Source organism: Mirounga angustirostris, unplaced genomic scaffold, assembly GCF_029215605.1.
Source record: "Mirounga angustirostris isolate CCGP_5_RB_7025 unplaced genomic scaffold, mMirAng1.0.hap1 SCAF_15, whole genome shotgun sequence".
Classification (NCBI taxonomy): domain Eukaryota; kingdom Metazoa; phylum Chordata; class Mammalia; order Carnivora; family Phocidae; genus Mirounga; species Mirounga angustirostris.
The window spans coordinates 76,194,280-76,218,414 of record NW_026991723.1 but is presented as its reverse complement, the minus strand read 5'-3'; the positions used below and the strand labels follow the sequence as shown (position 1 = coordinate 76,218,414).

General features: G+C 44.9%; 1 protein-coding gene across 1 annotated transcript in view; it reads right to left on the bottom strand.

The window, feature by feature from the left end:
- PAPPA (pappalysin 1) overlaps positions 1–24,135 on the bottom strand; it is a 237,419-nt gene that overhangs the window by 167,214 nt on the left and 46,070 nt on the right. Inside the window, exons 3-5 of the mRNA XM_045883010.3 lie at positions 16,698–16,843; positions 12,267–12,560; positions 4,872–5,064 (exon numbers count right to left, since the gene is read on the bottom strand). Coding sequence (XP_045738966.1) covers positions 4,872–5,064; positions 12,267–12,560; positions 16,698–16,843 — 633 coding nt within the window. The remainder of the gene's footprint in view (positions 1–4,871; positions 5,065–12,266; positions 12,561–16,697; positions 16,844–24,135) is intronic.

Sequence of the window (24,135 nt, the reverse complement as noted above, 5' to 3'; positions counted from 1 at the left end):
GCAGTTTCTGGGTGGTGGAATGAATATAGGATGATTACCCTTCCCTTTTTATTCCTTCTGGTTTTCTGAATTTTCTATATATTTTGAATATCTATGAATTACTCCAGGACTAGCAACAATAATAATTATAGCAATACACTTGCAGGTGGGGAATGAGGAGTGGAGAAAGAGACTTCCTCACTCTGGAGGGTGGAGTTCCATTACAACAACCACAATCCATGCCTAGCTGCTCAGGGTCACATGACTGGCTCTATGATGACAATGGGATTATAAAAGTTCTGGGATGGAGTCAGGAACCACATGGACCTTAATGGCCACTGAGCCTTTCTTTCTGCTTCTTTAGATGCTCTGTTTTAGAGGATGGTCATATAGTCCCCTGTACATCAGTTCTTGACACATCCTAGGTTTCTAATAAATACTTTGATGAGTGACTAAACCATCATCCACCTGACAGTAAATATGCCTAGTTTGCACAGAGCTCCACAAAGTACCTTCCCTCATATTCAGTCACTGATTCACATATTCATTCACTATTTCATCTGTTCATTCAGTGAGTAGTCATTGAACCGCCTCTAGTTGCTAGCACTGTACAAGTTCCAGACTTTGACAATCCAAGGGGAAGTAAATCAGGTGTGCTAGCTACACCTCATAGAGCTTGCAGCCAGATGGATAGTATATAAACAGATAAGTAAATAGATATAAAATTATGGGTTCATTAAGTTCTAGAAGGAAAGTAAATGGATGATGTAGGCAAGAATACTGGTGGGGGAGGTACACTGGGCTAATTAAAATTGAAACAGTCATGAAAGACCTTAGTGAGGGGATGTCGTCTATGGTGAGAGCTGAAGGATGACATAAAGAGTGGATATAAAGCATTCCAGGGGCAGTTTCAGGTGTGTAAAGGCCCTACACAGGAAAAGGCTTGGTCTGTAAGGATCCCAAAGGAAGTCTGAGTGACAGGAGTTATGAATGAAGGAAGGAGTGTTAAGAGAGGCAGCTGGACAAGTAGGCAAGGACCAGATCATGGAGGTCCAGTAGACCACCCGGAGATTGTACATAAAAGAGTTGGGAAGACACTGGAGCCACTCTAAATCAGGGAGTGACAGGATCTAATTTACATTTTAAAAAGACTGGTCTTCATGCTGAATGGAAACATGGATTGAGAAAAGAAGGACTAAAGTAAAGGCAAAGTAGGCAACTAAATGCAATGGTGTGATTCTGGGCAGTGGGTGATGTTCCCATTTCACAGATTAGGAAATAGAAGATAATGAGTACAAAGTAATCATGCCAAGTTCATAGCTTATAAAGTCATTGAGTAGATACAGGCTTTACCAAAATCAGGCAGCATCCTACACATCCAGGGAGTATATGTTTTCTTATGTTTGGCATTTATTTGATTTTTATTTGCACCTGTATCTAGATAGGTGGATAAATACCAGTCACTGAGACACAGACACACACACACACACACTGAAATCACAGTAGTACAAGATGCTAACACTGGAAGAGATCATCTTTCTTACCCACCTTCCATGAGAATCAAAGCCTAAAGCTCAAGTCTGTGCTAATAATACAGCACCCAGCAGCCACATGTGGGTCTTTGAATTTCAATTAATGAAAATTAAATAAATTTAGAAATTCAGTTTCACACCTGTCACATTTCAAATGCTCCATAGCCGGTTGGCTAATGGCTACCATATTGGACAACAGAGATACAGAACATTTCCATTACAGCAGAAGTCTTATTGAACAGTGTTTCTTTAAGATACCCACTGTGTGTGATGAGTTAACTTCTCTCCTGCACATCTAGAATGGTACTCGTTATGCACCATTCTTGGGAGAATTGAGAAAATAGTTACTCTAGTCATTTTCTGTGTTCTGAGATTTGGGATAGGGAGCTTGGTTGAGAAAGGCCAGATGACTTTTGGCTTACAGATCAGAAAACTGAGGCTGAAGAGGAGGAGGAAATGAATGAGGTTGCAAAGACTTCAGACCCAGGTCTTTTGGGTCTTAGTCCAGAATTCTTTCTAATACACCACCACCAATTGTTCAGATAACTGAAACCATTCAGTCAACACATGTTTGCAAGACAGATAAAAATAAAGGAGTTAGAAAACCCAGGGGTGGCCTTGAATTATTTATTCAGTTGCCCATGTGTGAGGACACAGGCTGTGGGAGGATCTGAATATGTTTTCTTAAGGAAAACCCTTGTATTCTCTTAGACCACAGATGTGAGGAACAGCAGGAGGACGTAGGGATAGCCAGGGGCAAGAGGTTGGCATTGATGGATGCAGTGGAAAACACCAGAGATTTTGTAGGGAAAGAGAATTTTCAAGTAGCTAAACAGCTCTGGGAAACTTTGTACAAGATGGGAGCTAATATTTCTTGAGCATAGAGTGTATGTGCTAGCAAATCACAGATGTCACGTCTCTTGGATTCCCCACAAAAGCCAGGCAAAGTGGGCACAATTATGGAAGAAGATTCAGAGGGTCAGAGAGAACCAGAGAGGTGAGATGGCTTGCACAAGGTCCCACAGACCAGGAGTGGTGGGGCTGAGAACAGAGTGCAGACCACTTGCCAGCAAAGCTTGTGCACTCTGCACCAGGCCAGTCTGCATGAATATAAACTCTGAGGGCATGGGAGAGTGATAGCTCCATGTCTTTACAGCAATTTATTGAACTTGCTGATCGACTTCCTTTACCCATAGACTATGGTCTATGTAGCTGTTAACCCTAATTAGACATGTTTCTAAAATGTCCATTTTAATTTAACATATGATAACTCCGTTATGAAATCTCAGACTGAACAGAATAGCTATTGTATGAGCCCCAAGTACCAACTGACTATAGGTTATTAAAAACATACTGATTGAAGCTGAGGGTACTATGTAATAGAGACATATCTCATTACACAACAATTAACCCTCCAATAGGTTTCCAACAATCAGATGGTATTTATTTAATGGACAATAACTGCTTTATGAAATACAAATTAAATACATACACGGGAAGCTTCATTTACAAAACTTCCATTTTTAAGTGGAACTGAGGCCAAGGCTTGACCAAAAGTCTGATACTTCTCATCGCCACAGAAAAAATAAATAAATCTACAGGCTGCTGGAAAGTCTGCTCTGAAGTGTCACATGACATTTCCCAAACCCAGCTCTGAGCTCCTAGTGAGGGCGGCTGGGGCAGGGGAAGGCGGGCGGAGGGGAGGTGGTTATAGAGGGCCAGGGAGTGCATTTCCTTCCCCCATGAACACATTCACCCAGCTGCCAAACAAAGGTTCTAGATTGAGGGACTGATGGCAGTGGAGAAAATTAGAGCCCAAATTTAATGTGGTACCATGATCTGATATGTATTTGTACATACACACACAGGCACATGAGAGCTCCTTACCACTTTCTGTGGATCTTTTGAGGGGAGGGGTAATACCTCCTTCATAATTTAAGTTTTGGAAGGACTTAATGAAAGCACGTGCGGCCCAAGACAAGACGTTGCAAAATGTGAGTCAGAGCCCAGCTCCCAGCACCGTCTATAGGCTCTTGGTCAAATCTCCTAGCATCTTTCACTCTAATTCCTGCCTTACCTGGCAAATGAGGAAGATGATTCCCCTTTCTATTTTTTTTTAAAGATTTTATTTGTTTATTTATTTGAGAGAGAGAGAGAGAGTGTGCATGCGAACGAGGGGAGGGGAAGATGAGGAGGGAGAGGGAGAGAATTCCAAGCAGACTCCATGCTGATCGCAGAGCCCAATGTGGGGCTCAGTCTTGCAACCCTGAGATCATGACCTCAGCTGAATGAAACCAAAAGTCAGATGCTAACCTACTGAGCCACCCAGATCCTTCTTGATGATTCCCCTTTCATAGTTACTGGAGACTTTGCATATAAAGCCTTAATACAGAATATGACCCGGAGTAAGGACTTGATAAATGGCAACAACCATAACCACAGAGAAGTATTAGTTAATCATTAGCTGGTTATTACTTTCACCATCATCAATGGTATATCATCAGTTTTGGACAAAATGCCCCTAAGAAAGGCTGGGATGGGGGTTAAATACTAATAAGCCCTAAATTGTAGCCAAGTGTAGATGTCATCATCTTAATCTGTTTTCCTGACTCTTCAGAATCTGTTTCCCTTAAAGCTTGAGCTCCTCAGGGGGTCTCAATCCTGAAAGGTACCACAAGAGACCTTTGGATTCAGGTCCCTGCCTTCAGGCCACTGAGGCATCATTAGGCCCACTTTCCTGTGGGAGAGGACCAGTTAAGGAGGGAAAGTGACTTGCCCAAGGTAGTACAGTTAGTAAGTGAAAGACAGGGGAGCAAAACTCTTGTGCCTCAGTTTATCATCCCTGATCTTCCAAAAATTCTACCCTCAATTCTACAACAAAGTCCTAGGCACAAAGATTCTAATTATATGTATTCATATATTCAAGTGTATTCAAGTATGTGTGTTCACATATGGTGTATGAATATATACACATACACACCTTCATATATAATATATGTTACACATCTATCACAATTGTGCTTTGACCAGAGGCAATTTCAACTCCTGAGCTCATGGAGATGAAGCCAGCATCTCTATCCCAGAGGATGTTCCAGCAATAAAAGTTTCCAGGTGTTTCATAATAAAATAGAGCCAAACATCCATTCATTGAAAGCATACATCTTTACTTATTAATTCCAATGAGCACTCATTCATTTATCCCAACTCCCAAATTGACCCCGTGTCTCTATGGACCCGTCACCTCTAGGTGCTAGGGGCTCCCGATAAACAAGAGCAAGGACGAAGAAAACAGCTTCCCTTCGGAATCTCCCTCGTCTTGGCAAGAGAGAGAGGGATCAACACTGTTCAGGCCACACTCACCTTTCAAAGAAGTGGCCATCGATGGGCGGAAACCACTCCAGTGTCACCGAGTCGGTCGTGTGGCCCACGATCTGGGGGGCCAGGGCGACAGGAGCCGGCTTCCTGGAGGGCTGCCAGCTCTGGTAGACCAGGTCCAGGTAACAGTGCATTCTGGCAACTTGATTGGGCGTGAAGGAGTCCGTGCAGTCGTCATCTGCAAGTGGGCAGAGGGCGAGATAAGAAGCCGCTGCATGACGTCTCCTGGAGGGGCCAGCCAGCCAGCCCCCTAGCCCTTGCCAATGCAGAGCTGGCCTCTTCCAGTGCTCAACAGCTAATGGTCTGTGAAGAAGTGAGTGCAGTCATCACTTCTGGAGGCAGGTAAGAGGGAACAGGAGGGAGGGGAGGGTGGATGGGCCTCAGTGGACCAGAGGTCACAGCTAAGGACAAGGGCCAAATGGCTTTCCACGGGGCCCCCCCAACCCCTGGTCAGTAAGCCATGCATTCCCTTATGCCATCCCTCCCTCACCACTCACCCCAAATCTCCCAGTCATTCATTCCTCCACTTGTTTAGTCACTCACTCATTCCTTCACATTCATTCATCCGCTCATTCATTCACTCTGCTTTCCGTGGAGGCCGTGATACTGTCCTTCAAACTAACCTTCTGAGCATCTATCCCATATTCTCTGCTCCGGGCCAAAGGCCACAGAAAGATGAAACCAAAAAATGTTCCTGCCCTCGAGGAGGGACCATTCTAGGTATAGAGTGAAGGCGAGTCTGCTGTACGAGACAAGGTTATCAGAAGACTGTGAAAGTCTGTGATGCTGACCACTGATGAACAAGAGACAGCACCATGGGGAAGGACAGTGACCCAGAGAGGCTTCTGAAGAAGGAGGTACTTGAGGTCATCCAGACTGGAGGGCTAAGATGGGGAGAGAAAGGTCAGGGGCTGTAGGAGAGGGAGCTGCAGGCCCACAGGGACATGGAGTCCTTTGCAGCGAGCACAGCCAGAGAGGCAGGCAGCCCTAGGAACAATCCAGGCTCAGTGTCCATGCTGGGAATGAGGACAGTACTGTCACTTGGCTATTCACAGTGTGCTTAGTATAAGCCAGGCATGGTGCACTGAGCTTTGGACACATTTAACACTCCTACTATTTGGTGAGTAAATACTACTATTTGCTCCATTTTACAGAGAAGGGAATTGAGACTGAGAGAGGTCAAGCAACTTTTTTACAATCACAATGCTAGGGATACATCTGAGATTTGAACCCAGGCATTCTGGACTCCTAGACCATGTTTCTAATCAATATGAGAACTTCTTTCTGTGCATAAATGAGACCCTGTATGGGAAAAGTATCCTGCAGGTGCTTGATAAATAGGATTGTGAGCCCAAGTCTGAGTGGGCTGCAATACAATCTCTTAAATGTCTTTAGATCAAATGACCTTCAGCCCTACGCTCTTTTCTATAATGTGGACTGAAGACTGTCTGAGACTCGCCTCCTAAGGAAGGAGCCTGCCTCCTGTCTACTCCTCCACCAGCTTCATTCAGCTGCCCTAGGGGCAGAACAAGGCACTATTTTGGCTTGGTTTCCAAAAACACCACTTCCCAGAGGTGTCCACCTGGTCAGGGTTTCCGCAGCTGGGCCCCAGATGGAGGAGCACGGGGCTCACCAGATCTTAAAATAAACCTGCCACTGGGAATCCTGCAGCATAAACTCACTTTGCCTTATCAAACAAACAGAAAATAAGTTTGGGCAGGTGCTGTGTAGTTGGATGGAACCTTGAGAATCCAGGTTGGGGAAGGGACAGGAGTGAAAGGAGGTTATACATAGAAGCTCCCTATGATCCCCTTAGTAATTTTTGACAGTCGGTCCCTTGTCCAACACCCTGGGCATGTCTTTCATAGCTTTGGAGAAAGGAGAAGAGCCCAGTGTCCCTTAGCAAGTACCCTTAGTCACATACATCTCTCTCAAGTCCACATGCAGCCATCTAACTCCTTGGATAGCAAACATCCTATGGTTCCCCATTGCCTGGAGAATAGAGTCCAGACGTCTCAGCCTAAGAAGGGCCAGATCATCAGGTATGTTCTTTGTTCCTATGAACTTTGAACTTCTTAGTGAAAAAAAAGTACCCTCTAGAAAAGCCACTGAATAGGTCAGAGGCAGGGGAAGGATAATGGCTAAGAAAGTATGGCTAAAGAGCTAGACCAGTGTGTGAGGGATCCGGAGTCAAATGGGCAAGTGAATTCATGCCCTCAGTGCCTCAGTTTTCCAATCTGTAGGTGGAGATGATGAGGATACCAAGAATGTTCATCTCAGAACTCCACTGAAGGCTAAGGGGAGTGGAGCACAAAGAACCATGATAAGAATGCAAAAAATTCATTCTCTTTGATCTAGCAATAGCACATTCAGGAATTCGATAGACAGATATTCATGAACAAACAGGGGAAAATATAGGTATGAGGCTATTTTTTGAAGGATCATTTATAATGGTAAAAATATCAGAAATAACACATCTGTCTATTCATAGGGGAATGGCTATGTACGTCAAGGCATAAGCACCAAATAGAATACTAATCAGTCCTTTCCAAAAGAAGGAAGTAACTCTAAAACTCAGGTCCCACAGGTATAAATTGGGGACATTTAAATCAACCCCACTCCATAGAGTTGCTGTGGGGACTCAGTGAGCTGGAACACATAAAGTATTTATCAAGATGGACAGAGGAGAAAAACAGCATTTTCCCCCCTCCATACACTGTGGTTTGTTTGTTTCTTTCTTTTCCCCAAAGAAGTGCATTTTCCTTTCGTGACTTAAAAATTAGCCATTTCCATGTTTGTCAATAAAAAAGAGTATGAAAAACAGATAGGTGGCAGAACTTGGTAGGGGAACAGAAATGTATCTGAACTTGAAAACAGAAGTCCAAAAACGCCTGTCCCAGGGTACATCACTTAGAGACTTTGCTGCTATCAGAATCTTATGGGGAAGGACCAAAGGGTTTCCGTTTATCACAAATGCTCTGTCTCAATTAGCTCATGTCTAGAGTCAGCCCCTCTTGGCTTCTTGCCTCCACACGTTTCCCCTCCCGACATCTGAGCTCCAGGACCAGCCAGCCCATCTTGTTCTTCAGTTCCCATTTTATCAGCAGAGAGGACTTCGGGGATCTCATCACTGTGGAAGCCTGCACCAGCCCCCATGCTGTCGGGGCTCGGCCCGGAGTTTGCTTACTGAACTTTGTTCGCCAGAACACACTACCCTCTGTAGCATGGAGACTGTAGAGCACGGGGGGTCAAGCCAGGGGGCCAGCGCTGCCGTGTGCTGTGGAACCAGGAGCAAGATGCTGCCCCCCCACCCCCCACCCCGGCCAGCCTCGTTTTCACCCACTGTAACATAGGGAATAGTGATGTAACCGCCTCCTAAAGCTAAAAAGGGCATTTAACAAGCTAACCTATGTCTAGTGTAGCGATAACGGAGCTGCCCTTCATAAGAGCCCCTGCCTTTTTGGTTTTTATTAAATAATGATAGTGATACTAATAGTAATAACAATAAATGATTATATTCACTGTAAAACGTGGAATATGCCCAAAGTGTTACAAAGAAATAAACATCCCCCTAAACTCATTACCTAGAGATAATATAATTAGTATTGAGTACATAGGTCTATGTGTGTGTATATGTATATTGCACGTGAATATTTATAATTCTCATTATCAGAAACACATTTACACCATATATATATACATACATTTATATATATACACATACATTTATACAAATATGTGTATAAATGCATATATGCATATATGTATATGTATATATGTATGTATATAGAGAGATACACACACACATACATATATACATATACACACACACGTTTATATGCCAGATCTTATACGGTACAAGGCTCTGTGACCATGTTCACATTGAAGTGTTAAAAAACAATCATATGAATTATCATTTATTGAGCACAAGTTACGGTACCAGGGACAGTTCTAAATCCTTTATCTGCATGAGTACACCTACTATCACACAAGGTAGGTGTGATTACCCTCCATGATATCCAGAAAGTAAATGAGGCTTGGAGAAGTACCTTGCCTAAGGTCAAAGGCTAATGCACAGAGGCTTCACGATCAGTGCCTGCACTCCCAAACTTTGTGCTCTGCACCACCATGTTCCTCCGCTTCTGTTTATACCTCTCTTGCATCTTCTATGTTACCGTTAGCAGCCACATAATATTCTATCATATGGATGCCTTGTGATTTATTTCAACAATCCATGCTCACTGGACTTGTAAGAAGTTTCTAATTTTTCACGCATATAAGCATTTTTTTCTTCACGCCTGGCAGAGAGTAAATACCTAATTGATATTTGGACAATGAACATTGCTAAGAACATTCTTACGATTAAATCCTTAAACAAATCAACAGATTTCTTTCCTTCGGATATATTCCTAAGAGCTGGGATGGCAGGGTCGAAGCAGATGTGCATATTGAAAGGCTTTGACACGCAGAACAATGGTAACAAGATACCTGCTCCTGCAGGCTGGACGAGGCCTGGTTTTCACACTCTTGAGGAAGCCCCGACTAGAGGGTGCTCTTGGGAGGCCTCCTATTGCCTATCATCTTCAGGAAGTAGAGTCTGGGCTTCTGCTCTTCATCTGCCCAGGACTTATCCAGCAGCGCAAGATGACCATAAACTCCTGGTGCTGAACTAGGGCATGCCCCCATCACCTGCCTGGTGTTTGCTGGAGCTAAGCACTTGGGACCCTCCCCACCTGCCTTAGCGTCAGAAAGAGAGCCAGATGTTTATTGATCAATAGCACAGTCTCTGCAGTGAAAAAAGGCTTACCTTCCTCTTCTTGTGCGACCGTGGGCAAGTTACCTAAGCTACATTAAACCACAATTTCTGCATCCATAAAATAGGTTCAGTAATAATAGTCCTTATTTTGAGGATTCTACAAGAGAAGCCTATGAGGCGCTTCACACAGTGTGCGGTGTATCCTAGGCACTCAATAATGATTGTAGACCTGTGCTGACCAATATGGCATCCACCAGCCAGGTGGGGTTATTTCAATTAATTAAAGTTACTGAAGATGAACAATTCAATTCCTCAGTCTCACTAGCCATACTCGAAGCGCTCATGAGCTACATCAGGCCAGTGGTGATCACACTGGACAGCATGCACACAGGACATGCCCATCTTTGCAGAAAGTTCTACTGGACAGCACTGTTCTAGACTCTTCGCTCTGCGAGTGACCAGGCCTGAGGAAGAAGCACCCAGGAAGGAAGGAAGGAACTCGGAGCAGTTGACCCAGCAGGGTCTCCACCCTCTGGCCTTGACTGCACAGCCCCTGTGCATAGCTCTCCCTGGTCCTGAGAACCCGATCCTGTTCTGCATTTTGAATTTCATCCAGCTGCTTTTGTCACCTCATCTATCAGAGATCCTAAGGAAAACAAACATTTCAAAGCTCGTGGTCGCCTTGAATATGCTTTTGTGGGTGTAAGTTTGTTATCGTAGCTCAGTGAATTAGTTCTGCTGTTAATGGGTCACTGAGCTGAGGGGTTCCTTTAAAAAAACAACAGTAAATCAATCACCCTTTAGATCTGTACAAAGAGGAACAAAAAAAAGATTTAGTTTATAGGGGTCTGGTAGCTAGTGGCAGCTCCGAGGCCCCTAAGCATCCGGCAAACTTCCAAATTCATGTTATTGTTTATTTTCCATGTGCGTAGAGCTGGCCAAGGAAAGGTGCTACAGAAATGGAACGTAAGCAGGGCTGTGTGAGGGGACAGGGCACCGGATGTGGGATGTCGGCTTGGCTGGGAAGGGGAGTCCAGTAGGAAATCTGCTTTTTAGGAAATACCCAGCTCTGTGGTCTTTTTAAAAGACCTAAACCTAAAGACCCCTTTCTGGTGCCAAGGTTGGGCTGTTGACCCTTCCAGAGACCTCAGGTTTGAATGGTAGGAGCCTTAAACTGCAGAAGCCCCCAGAGGTCATCAGCCCACATGGGAAAGCAGGAAGACCTATTGAGGATTATCAAATTCATGGGGTTTCAGCAGCAAAATCCTCTCTTCAAATGTAAAATGAGGCAAAAACCAAAGAAGAAATGGAAAACTGTGGGAAGAGGGCTTTCCCAGTTCAAGCAGAGATGGAGACCTACAGCGCCACACAGGAGTAGAAGAAAAAAAAATGTCTGGAGTCAGATATGTGACCTGGGACAATTGACTTTAGTGAGCCACAGTATTACCATCTGTAAAATGGGGATAATTTCTACCCCACATATTTGTTGTGAGTTAAATGAGATAGTGTGTACTAATGTCCTTTATGAACCATAAATTGTTATCCAAGGAGAAATATTAGAATTAATAAGAATCACTTTTCTAAACCTTTATGAGAATTTATTCATTTTCTTCCCTCTCTGCCTCTCTCCCTTCCTCCCTCTCTTTCTTCTTCTTAACAAACATTTATTAAGCACCAGGCTCTGTGCTAGGTGCTGGGAATATAGTGGTGCATTAGAGACAATCTCCGCTTTCACAGAACTTGCTGGTTTTCGTAGGGTCAAGAGACACCTAAGTCGAATCTTATAATAGAATTCGATGCTGGGCTACCATGTGCAATTTGTGGATTGGTTTCCTACACTAGGGCTCCTGGTCTAAGAGGCCAGTGGGGAGGGCTGAGACTGCCTTGGGAAAAGAATGCCTTGTTCTAACTTTCCAAAAATGCTCTAAGGGCTAGAATTGGCCTTGATATATTCTAAAAGAAGTACAGGACATCTTTGAACCCAAACCATGAGTCCTTAATGCTATTACTGATGGTATAAAAAAGGGCTTTGACTGGATATACGCAGTTAGGAAAAGAATGTACCCCTCTCATGTAATTTCGTATTTGCAAAACGAAAAGCATTCTATTTTTTTTTTTGTAATAAAAGAGTCAAGGAGAGTATAAGAGCTTTATATTTAAGAGAAAGTTGCAGTTAAAAAAAAGGAAAGATAAAGAAAGAGTTGCAGTAACCACCAGCTTAGAAAAATACAACTGCAAAATTAGATGAACCTTCTCCAAGATTCCTCAGATCCGAAGATTCCATTTTCTTGAGTGAAGGGAGACCCAGAGACGGAATGTGACAGACCCATAGGCACTGGGTGACCCAGTGGTAGAGCTAGAATTGCTATGTAGGTCTCCTGACCTTGGGCCCCAGACAGCTCCTTAAAGTGTGTCTTTCTGAGGAGACATCAGATGCAACAGCTCCCATGAACCCCTGAGAGCTCACACAAGGACTGTCACATCCTGATTGATTGGGATGAGGGACTGTTGGGTTGAAGAAGTCTTAGAAAAGGAAAGCAGCTTTACCAAGGCTCCTCTGAGCCAGGACTGGAGCCCATGGGTGACACCCAGCCGCATGCGCCTGGCTGAGCGGGGAGTCCTACCTGCGTAGCTCATGAAGTTATTGTAAGGGGTGTTGAAGAAGCTATGGAAGCCACAGGTGTCATTCCCTGGCCCCGGATCACCGCAGAGCTTGTGTTTTGGGGCTGGGTTGGTGTCACTGCAGAGGTCTCCGGTCTCAAAGGAGGGCTCTGTCTCCATGCAGGGATCACTGCAAGACTGGATCTCCGAGATGCCTCGAAAGATGTGATAGAGGCCCAGGCTGTGCCCGATCTCATGGATCATGGTGTGGGTGTGCCCAGGAATGCCATAGAAAGACGGATTCAAGACAATGCCACCTGCAAAGGGAAAACCAGAGCATTGAGCAAGTGCGGCACTCTGCTTCCTGCTGCAGAAATCACCCAATCAATCAGAGGCAAATGGGGTGCTGCCCAAAGTAACCACAGGCTTCTCCACCCTGTGACTCTACGGCCCCGAGAACTGTTATGACTTGTGATATGCACCACTGATTGGGTAGGAAGGAGTCTCAAGAGTCATTCTGTGCAATCCTTCCATTTTTCAGATGAAAACACCAATGCCGAAGAAGTAAGACACCCTAACTGAAGTGACCTCAAACTACTTAACGAAGGGGCATGATCAGTATTTAAGGACTTTGATTTCTGGGCTGGTGGACATTTCTGCTGCTACCTTGTCCTTCAACAGTAAGGCATGTCCTGGTTTACAAACATCTCGCACAGTCTAGTCCAATTGGAGCCCTCATGGTCAGATACCATGGTCCCAGTCCTCACTCTGCCCTTGCTAATGCTAGGACGTTGAGCAAGTTGATTACCATCCCTGAATCCCACTTCTTCATCTCTGGTCCTCTCTGAGAGTGAGCACTCATGAGGGCCAGCATCATGTTGAGCTCATCATTAGGACAGTGTCATTATAGCCAATGTCTCTAGGGCATTTATCATGTATCCTCGGGCCCTGTGTTCAGGGCTTCATTTGTATAATCACACTTACTCAACTCACAACCCAAATAGGAGAGACTGATTCCCAGACAGGTGAAGTAACTGGCTCATGATCGGGAGTTAGGAAAGGTGTCACGCTGGAATTTGAGATCCTTAGTTTCCAGAGCCAGGCCTCTTAATGAGTTCTACCACGAGTGCCAATCACAGGGCCTGGAATATGGCATCTCATTACATGTGTGTTGAATCTCTGAACATTAGCCCAACGAAAGAAGTTTTCTGAGGTCCACCTAAGCACACGTAAGCAGCTTGCATAGCACCATGACTCAAAGTGGGTCAGTGGGTATCTAACTACTCAAGACTCGATGAGTGTCTTGAGAATAAGCAGCAGGACCATCACCTGGAAGGGATTAAAAATGCAGAATCTCGGGCCCTACTGCAGACCTACAGAATCAGAATCTGTATTCTAATAAGGGCCCCAGATGGCTCGTCTGTACATTCTAGTTTGAGAAGTCATGGTCTACCCCCCATGTCTTCGATGATTGAGCATGGCTTAGCTTAGGCAGATAGATGGAACAGATTTCAGTAGAATCAATGGACGGCATTTTTCATGTTCATTTTAGGCACTGGAGAAATGCATATAGGCTGGTAGGGAGACATTTAAACTTTAAAATCCAAATGTGTTTAAGAGAAGGTTAAAATTCAGGTCCAAACACTCTGCAAGTCATGAGTTTAAGTGCAGAGCAGTGTCTTATAAAGAATGGTGATAAAGCAGGGCCATGTTGATTTGAACTGGCAGGCGTGGGGCGAGTTTTATCTTGGGTTGAACTGCCAGGAGGGTGAGTTTGCTCAGTCATGGGGCTCACGGAGTCTATTAATTCTGAACTGCTCAGAGCCTTCTAGCACAGAGATAAAGATGTACGAGAGGGTGTGTGGGGGTGTGTGCACACATGTGCGTGTGTGAGAAGGGGCAGGCAGAGAGGCAGGGAAGAAGAGAAATTGAGACAGGAAATCTCTCTCAATTATTTTCTGTCAATCATAATATGAAACATAATCCCCTTCCTACCCAAGGCTTTTTCCAGGGATCATGGCATCACAGCAGGAAAAGAAGGTAAAAATATATGTATGCTTCTAATAAGTTGGGTTTGATTGGGGTTCATGTGGAGTAATTGCTTCTGGCCAACATTTCTTGGGATGGGGAGATGGCAGGCTGGGGGCTGGGAGCCCTGGGCAGTTAGCAACCCTCATTCTGCTTGCCCCCGGCTGTGTGATCTTGGAAAAGTGACTTTGCATCTCTGGTGAGCTCTAAAATAAACAGCTACAACAGTGCCAATGATTCTGTTTCTCCATGAGGGTTCAACATGGAGGCACTGGGCAGGGGGTGGGGAAGGTGCAGGACCCCACAGGTATTTCCAGGGATAATGACAGGACTGTAGACTTGATGTCCGGGCCAGCTTTGTTTGCTTTACCTCATCCCCTCCGACTCACCCCTTTGCACAGAGCTACAGCCCAGAACCCGAGTCCTGTTTCACTGCTTCTCTTAAAAGGTGAAATAGTTAGAGTCTGACATCATCCTGAAACACTAGAACATGCTATGGATTTATAGCTTTCTGTATTCCTGGTCCTGAGCCAGTCTCGGAAATTCATGGAATCATCAGGAGTATTTTTCTCTAACTTTAGAAGCTTTCTAAGACTCGGATCAAGAGCCTTTCAGTTGCTTTTCCAATAGGACAGTATTTCAGTGTCGAGAACTGTCCTTGGAGACCATCTAGTCTAACCTGTTCATTTAAAACCTGAGTAAACTGGGACTTGGGGAAGGAAAGAGACTTGCCTAAGGCCATACTGCCAAGTAGAATCAAAACTGAGAACAACCCTGTGTATTGCTGTGGGCCAGTAGGATTCCCATATGTCATACCAGGCACACTATAGAAACAAATCATCTACCTTCACGTGTGTCTAAGTTGCATGTTCTTTTCTGCCCAACCTCTGTCTGTCTGTCTATCCATCCATCATCAGGGTTTCTCTACCTCAGCATGACGGACATTTTGGACTGGATAATTCTTTCTTGCTAAATCTGTAGATTTAGCAGCATCACTGTCCTCTACCCACTAGATGCCAGTAGCATTCCCCCATTTGTAACAGCCAGAACTATCTCTAGACACGGTCAAATGTCTCCTAGAGGATAAAATTCCCCCAGTTGGGAACCACTACAGATTTCTCTTTGTCTCCAGCTCTATTTATACCACAACAACACATTAGCACGCATGCACTTGCGTGCACACACACACACTCACACATTGGTTTCATTCCCTTAAAAACAAGTGGGAAATGAGAGCAGTCTAGAGGGAACTAACTCTAGAGTTTGAAGTCTCTATCATGTAAAGCTGCAGAGTCCCTCATTTCCAGGATACCACAGATTGAAGACAGTGACTGGACCCTGGCTGTATCACTGGGGGAGCAGCGGGCCTTGGCAAACACCAAGACTGTCACTCTCCTGAGCCCTAACCTCTCCAGATGAAGATGCTCAACAAGGGAGGCATTGCTATCCATTGGTGTAAACAACGGGAACATTCTATCGAGGGAAAAAAGGCTGAGCACGTTGTAGTGCCCTCACTCAATGGAATATTGTATGGTCATTAAAAACATCACCTTTAGAGAGATGGAAATAACCCGGAAGGATGCTTTTGTCTTGTGATGTTAAGTGAAAAAGTTGGGTGGGAAGTGATTAGGAAAACTGCTACCATGTGGAATAATATAGGTAGCATAATATGAAGTAAAACAAAGAACATAACATTTTATCTATGCTTTCAAATATGCACAAGTTACCAAAAAACACATGCACATACAGACATGTACTGGAAGAGAGCACAGAAAAATCAAAATTAAAGAGCTACACTGTTTACTTACAGGGCCTGGTTCAGAAACCATTGTCTTTTCTGACTCTTGGTGATGGGTTTGTGTAAATACATGCCTGGCTTATGGATATGAATACTTTGGATGTAAGAAGAGTTCCTGGTGGTGTTGGTGGACCACGGAGGAACAAAGAGGTCTTAACTAGCTCACTTTCTCTTGTCTCTTTGGCATCTCTCAAGCCAAACCCTGACTGGCTGTGTCAGCAACATGCGGTTGCTGGACTGGAAAGATATTTGCATGCGCTAAGAGGCAAGGGGTAGAAGAAGAAAGCTATCAATAGACAGAGCTGGAGACTTGAATTCCAAATGTGGCTCAGCCACGGACTTGTGTGTGACCCTGGATAAGCCCTGTTCCTTCTGTGGGTCTCAGTTTCCCCATCAGCAAAAGAGGGCTAATGATATCATGTTATTTTCTTCAGAGCAATGCTTGGTGGTGGAGATGAGATAAGAAGTGCTAAGGAGTTCTGTAAACTGAAAAGCAGTAAAGAGATCGTTCACCATCACCACTACCATCACCATCGTCATGGTCACGATCACCACCACCATTATCATCACCACTAAAGTTATTCCTGTGCTAATCCAATTTCCTCCTGAAGAGGTTTCTAATTCTCACCTAAGTGCATTAGGGCCTCCTTGTCCCATGGCCAAGTTGCTACTCCTGCCAATTCCTCCTCCGAGGAGTTTGCAAAGAAGATATTAAGGTGTGTTGATCCATCCAGTCTAAGAATGTTCTTCAGTTCATTAACATCCAAGTATGCTCTGTAACAAAAAAAGAACCTTGGCTGTCATCACCATCCAAAAAAGGTACTGTTCAAATAACAGCTATTCCCCCAAGTAATTAAGAGCTACTATGTGCCAGGCACTTCGCTAAACCCTTATACACATCACCTCAATGACTTCCCCCAATAATATTATAAAGCAAGTGGAGATGATCCCATTTTACAGCTAAGAAAATTAAGTCCTTATTAAGTTGAAGAGACATGACAAGTTTACTCAGCTTATAAATAGCAGAGTTCAGTTTAGAGCGTACATTTACTTAAAATCAACATCTTTGCCCTTAAGGACTTTGCTATCTTGCCTGATGAAAGGGCCACACAGTGAGGATGCAAATCAAGAATACAGACCATGAAAAAGACAACATGCATTCTAGTCTTGGCTTCTTCTCTACTTCACTCATTCACTATGGACGTCAGACCATTTATTTGTCAAATATGGAGCTGCACTAGGAGGCCTGCTTTGCCTCTCTATACCAATCTTGCAGAGAGGCATTATTGCTCTGTTTTCAAGATAAGGAACATGTGGCCCACATGTGATTAAAAAGGTTGCCCAAAGTTGCAGAACTGGGTTTCAGGGCCAATTCTCTCTACCTTTGAATTGGAAACCTACGCTCTTGTCACTGGGCATCACGCTGCCCCCACCCCCCAGATGATTCTGCATGCTGTAAGCCTCTATTTATTTGTCTGTAAAATGGACTTGGAGAGGGATGTTGTATTTGGAGTGGCTACCACTTAGACTGACAGGTCAGGAAAGCAAACTAACTCTCCATTATCATCATCAGCTCTTTAACATGTAGAATGATCACAGGTTGGTGAGAGGAAGAAATGGTCTTCGGAAAGAGACTGGGCACATCCTAGGTGCTCAGTAAGTAAGAACTCCTCCTTCACAGAATATGAACTCTCCTATCACCACTGAAATGCTAAAGCTTTCCATCAGTCACCGGCATATTACTCAACGGATCATTTTCTAAATCGACAGAGGCATCTAGCTCCCCTCTCTTGAGTCTCTCAGCCTCCATTTTATGTCTGCTGTCATGTATCCTTGTGAGCAGCTGATAATCATTTCTTGAGTAAGGCTGGAAATGAATCAATAAATAAAAACATACATAAACAAGCAAGTAGGCAGCTTGATGTAGTAGGTGAGATGAAGCCTATGAATAATGATACTTAATGTCTGATGGGCCCTTCTATGTGGTCCAACTTTACGTGGATTATCTCCTTTAATCTTCTTAATAAGACCGAGGTAGGTAGTATTATGATGCCTATATTCTGGAGGAGGGAAAAGAGACTTAAGCTTCAGACCTCGCTTCAGACCTTTCCTTTTTCATAATGCTATCTGTCCCTGAGGGGTTGACACAAATCCTGGCTGCTAGAATACTTATGACAGTTCCCTTCTCCTTCCCTCCTGGGGTTATAGAAGGGCCTCCTGTATGTGAAAGAGTAAGTCCAAGGTCCCCAGCATGGCCCCCAGGACGCTGCCTCCCTCTCTAGCCCCATCTCTCTCGGCTCCCTCTCCTGAATCTCCCACCGTGGGTTGGGGGCACCCACCATGATGCATCATCTGTGGCGCCTTCACTCATGCTGTTCCCTCTGTCAGGGATTCTGCTCTGCATTTTGTCCTCTGATGAACAAATCCAAAGCCCATGCTGGTACCGCTCCTCAAGGAAGGCTTCCCTGATTCCCACCTCTCCTCCACCTCCTTTACCATTTCTATACTCATCCACCTCCTATAAGTACGTGCATTCACACCATTCCAAATCATCACTCCACCTGTCTATATCCACCACTGTCTGTGGCTCCCTGGGGCAGGGCATGTGCCTTATCAATTTCTGTTTACCGGGTTCTCAGTAGATATGGATGGGGTTGAATTTACATTGGGAAAGAAAAAAGCTAAAATATTTAGGTCCCGGTCTCCTTCCTATGAGGCCTCAGTTTCCTTACTAATACACTGGGATTAGCAGCAGCTACTTGGTGCTTCCCAGAGCATTCCTACAGGTCACAGACCCACCCCTCTACTCCAATGGGAATGGATATATTTGAGACCTAGAGAGCCCTCCTCGTCCCTTACATCATCAAGAGCCCATAATTGATCATGTGACAATTTTTTTATGGCTCTTCAAAAAAAGGTGAACATGAGAGATACAGACAGGGCCAAAAGAGGTCATAGCCATGTCTGGCTTGAACTGAACAATTTCAAAATGGCCACACGCTCAGATATTGACCCGAAATCTTGCTGCCATGCTTTCTCGCCCTGGAAATCCTAGCCTTCACCCTCTCAGCCTGGAAGCCTCATAAGGAGTTTTGGCCAGTCTACTCTGTGATCAGAGAAGGAAAGAGGAAAGAGAAAACCAACATTTATTAAGCACTTGCTGTATGCCAGCACCCATGCTAGCGAACACCTGTCATCCATCTCTGCAGTATTTGAAGTTATGCAGCATCGTGGGTAGGATGACTTGTTCTCAAGCCAGAGTCCTGGGTTTGAATCCAGCTCCTCCCCCCCCCCCCCGATGTGTGGTCACCCTGGTCAATGTACTTCACTGCCTGGGCCCCAGTATCTATACACACAAAACAGTCTACCTCATTGGGTTGCCCAGAGGATTTGGGACATAATAAAGGAAGCATAAAGGACTTAGGACAATACCTGGCATGTAGAAAAGCTCAATCAGTGTTTAGCTATTCCTATTATTTATCCCCATCTTACAGATGAAGGAACAGGGGTTCAGAGATCACATAAATAGTGACAAAGCCAAGCACAAATCTTGATGTGTCCAATTCTTCCCACAGCCTCACTCTCATTTCCAGGCTCACGCAGGGCCACGGTGCAAAGGGAAACAATGCGTGGGCAAATGAAAACAAAGAGAAGCAGAGATTTTCTTGGATAAGCCCTTTCCACATTATTTATTTTTTTCTAATTGATTTGTCCGTTTCCATCAAGCATTCTCTCAGGCAGAGAACACAGATGTTATTAGACAAAGTCACCTCTTTGCCCTGCCGCTCTAGGCTGAGAAAGCTTTGTGAGAGGAAGAGATGGGGTGAGGTGGGGCGGGAGAGACATTTTAATTGGTTGTTTATTCAGTTGTAATTGCAGAAGCCAATCTTTTCAAGGGGTGGTACTCATCCTGGCCCAAGGCAGACATGTGGGATGTTGGAGCCTCTCCCTTGCTTGTATGTTGGTTTTTTTTTTTCACACTTTAAGAAGCCTCCATTTCCCCCAAGAGGAAGAATCCATGGCAGCCATCCAGGTTCTTGGCCCCCCAGGCCTCTCTTCTCTCCATCTCTTTTGGGGGGGCCACCCAAAGGAAAACAGCTCTGTGGCTAAGAACTTTCCTTCTGTGGGCGGAGGTCTTCCCACCAATTCAGAGCCAAGCTGGGTGTCTCCCAAATGCATCAAGGGAAAATCTCGGGGCGGGGAGGGTGGCAGGAGTCCATGTGGGTATTTTCTTCTCTTCCCCTACCTCGAGAATGTTTAATCCCTCCTGCCAGCGAATGGAGGTGAAAGCATAGAAGGTCAAATAGAGAAGGGTCATCAGAGTCTAGGGAGATTGGTGAAGAGAGAAGGAAAAAGACTTGCCCAGGGCCCCTTGGCTTTCCATTTTGTATCGTGGGAAGGTTAGCCTCATGTGTATATTGCAAATTGGTCAAATCTATTTAAAAATATCAGGGTGCCTGGGTGGCTCAGTCGTTAAGCGTCTGCCTTCAGCTCAGGTCATGATCCCAGGGTCCTGGGATCGGGCTCCACATTGGGCTACCTGCTCAGTGTGAAGCCTGCTTCTCCCTCTCCCACCCCCCTGCTTGTGTTCCCTCTCTCTCTGTCAAATAAATAAATAAAATCTTTAAAAAATATAAAAATAAAAAATAAAAAAATCATTACCCATGCTCCATGAAAATCAATACAAATCCAAATCTCGATGTGTTTATTAATTTAAGTGCCACTACTACTCAGAGTTGGATGTCCATAGGCAAGTTGCTTTACCTCTCTGACAATTAGCAGACCGGCAGGATTCAAAGAGACAGCTCAGCACAGCCTGTGCACCACTCCCCTTTATGCTCTGGTCTCCTATTTTCTCCTACTGGGGAAAAACCTAAACTGTCTGCCTCTGGGGGCTTCTCAGGGTCTCAGCTTCCCACATCTCATCCCCACCACCCAAGCTTCTTCTTCCTCCAGCAACCTCAACCTCAATTCATCCCTGGAGCTTCTGGGCTCCCTCGATTATGCCCACTCCTTACGCATGCCCATTGGTTTCCCTCCTCTGCCTCACGACCTTCCTTCCTGAGTCTCTGCCTCTTAAATCTTATCGTCCCTGCAAAGTCCAGCTTCAATCCACTCTTGACCACCCTCACCTATAAAATGGGAGGATGACAGTCACCTCTCAGAGGGTCAGAGGCCACACAAAGAAAGTGCCTCATGCAATGCCTGATGGGTAGAAGGCACACATTGATTAGCATAAGCTATTGTTGTTACATTATTGTTATCACACTGGTAATTATTAACAGCACCAAAATCATCATGCCTCTAGCTGACAATGACTTCTCCCTCCTCAGAGCTTCCCCCTTCTGATTCTAGTACTTCTCACCCTGCTTTGCTTTATCTTCTCCATGAGCACCTATCTTCTCAATCAGGCTATGAGCTTCAAGTGGGTGGGGACCAAGTCTTCATATCTCTGTGTTCCCTAAAACTTTAGTCAGCGAACGAGTGAGCGAGTCAGACAGACCACTGATCAGCAGGTGTTGAGTACCACTCTCTTAAATTGTGTAACTTCAAAACAAGGTGAAGAAGTCCAGGCTCAGGGAAGTGAAGTGACTTGCCCAAGGCATTAAAGAAGGGACACAGAAGGGCCTAACAAGCCTCCATTCACTAGCCTATGTGTAGCAGCACTTTTGCGTGAATTAGTAAATCACCTCTTCATTCAGCGGGACACAGTTCCCTGCCAGGGTGCATGGCTTCCAGAGTCAAGCATGGGAGGGACTACAGCCCCAGGCTCCCCCTCAGCTGAGCATCCCTGCGCAGAGCCTACATTGCCTGAGTGTCTGGCCTCTGACCCTACACTCTGCTGTCCAGTCTGCAGCTCAGAATCCCTTTCTGTTCAGTGAGTTTGTAAATTAGATCCGTGTTTTCCAAATCCCAGTCTACAGAGGGCTAAATCCACAAGAAGCAGATGCGCGTTTAAAGGAAAAGAGTTTTCTGATTCAAATGGGTTTAGGACATGCTCTGTTAAACAATGTTCAGTGCATATGTTTTTTCACTGCAAGCATTATCAGAGCCTTTAACATGCAAAATGGGAATAGAGCAGATAGCGTGTGAGTGTTCCCAGACACATGTGACCATAATCCTTTCCCCCCAACCCTAACCTCTGCCTCTGCCAAAAATAAAATAACAGCACAACCAACAGAGTTTGGGAAATGTTGGGCTAAACTGGAAAGCCCCTCCTCATTTAGACTCTCTCCCCAAGCTGCCTTTCGAGAGAGGTGTCTCAGTGTCTCTTTGCTTCCTGCACAGCCCACGCCCCTGGGTCCTACCGTGAAGGTTGTGGGTCCCCTGGAATGTCAGTTGCAGGGGGGGCTAGCCCCAGAGTGCCAAGGCGCCCAGACATCCCCCCTCTGCCAGAACAGCATGTCAAAGCCATGAGGGCAGCTCTGGAGGGAGATCAAAGCTCTCTCAACTCCACTGTCATTAGAATATTTTCTTTATGCATCTCACTCGCTGGTGAGTGCCAATAACATATTTCCTAAATGCACTGGCCTGAGATGGTACAACTCTGTAATAATCTCAAGGAGAGGGCTGTCAGGGCTTGTTTTATTGAAAGGGAAGTAAAAGGGAACTGCATTCAAAATGCAGAGCAACAACAACAGGTCCCTTAAGTGAAATTATGGAGGGCTTGAGGTTTTCCAGGTCTAGAGACAGAATACACAGGCTCTCCCATTTTACAGACGGTTGATCAGAAGTATGTCTCACAGTGAGCCCAGATTGTTTCTATTCCCACTTGAGGCCAACTGACTTCCCCATTGTTGAAGAGAGAGCTGAGGAGATTTTTGAGAAGTGTCCTGCCCAAGTTCCGCTCCCGGGGCTCTTGACAGGTGCAGGCAGGACACAGCGATGGTGCTGGCCATGTGCTGATGCGCTCCACCCTAGGAGGGTTTGTCTGAGATGAACCTGGCTGTGACTGGGCCACCTCAAAGCCAGGGGCTAGTGACAGTTCTTTCAGATTAAAGGAAAAAGCAGCAGAGTGCCATAGAAACATGAACATCTTTTTTTTAAAGGGGAAATTAAAAATATATATACATGGCAGCATAACATTTAAATAGAGTGCCTTAGAGCTGTATTCTACTTGTAATTCGTATGGGAGATGGTCTTACATTGTAAGACTCTCTGCTACTTCATAATTAAATATCCTTGGTTCTAGATAGAATTGTTCTGGACTGAGGTCTAGTCTTCATTCAGTGATATGAAAGTGGAGGGCACAAGTACATCAAAGTTTATGGTACACATTTTTGTATTTACCATTTTCTTTTGGGATTACCACACCAAGAAGTACTTCAATCACTGACTTTATAACTTTTTGAAAAAAGCCTCATCTTAAGAGAGAGACAGTCTAGGGTTCAAGTCCTACCTCTTCTGCCAAGAAGTGTCCTTGTGACATTAGGGAAGGGACTCAACCTCTCTGAACCTATCTTCACCTGTAAAATGGGGATTATAAAATTCAACCTAGGCAGGAGAACATAAAAATTTAAGGAGGTAACGTGCGAGAAAGCAAGAAGCGTGCCCAACTCATGAAAAGGGCCCAAGAGGCATGATTCTCTTTTTAGCCAGCTCATGCAGCTGAAGGAAACTGGCCTTTGCTACCCTAGCTCCCAATGCCCGCTGTCTTTCTCCCATCAGGGAACCCTGCTCCCGTCACTGAATCAGGGTGCTTATGTCCTCCACAGGTGGTCGACCTGTTTCTACAACTCACAGGGCAAGTCCTGTAGCACGGCCCATTTCCAAATTCTGATTGCAGCCCGTCATTCCCAAGGAGGATCTCAAGTCTCTGAACCACTACTCCAATTTCAGAACACACCAGACCATTTGAAAGTAATTATCAAATATAAAGATCAAAGCTACCCAAGGCAAGTCATTAAAGCAAGATAAACCTCGGAATGTTTATTGCATCCATATCCTTGTTGCAATTAACAAGCGTTCCCCAAGCCGTGGCCAGTTCTGAACCCTGGATTCTGTGTTTTTATCCGAAGGGTCCTAATGATCTGGGCTTTATTCTCTTGCTTAGTTTCATTGTCAGA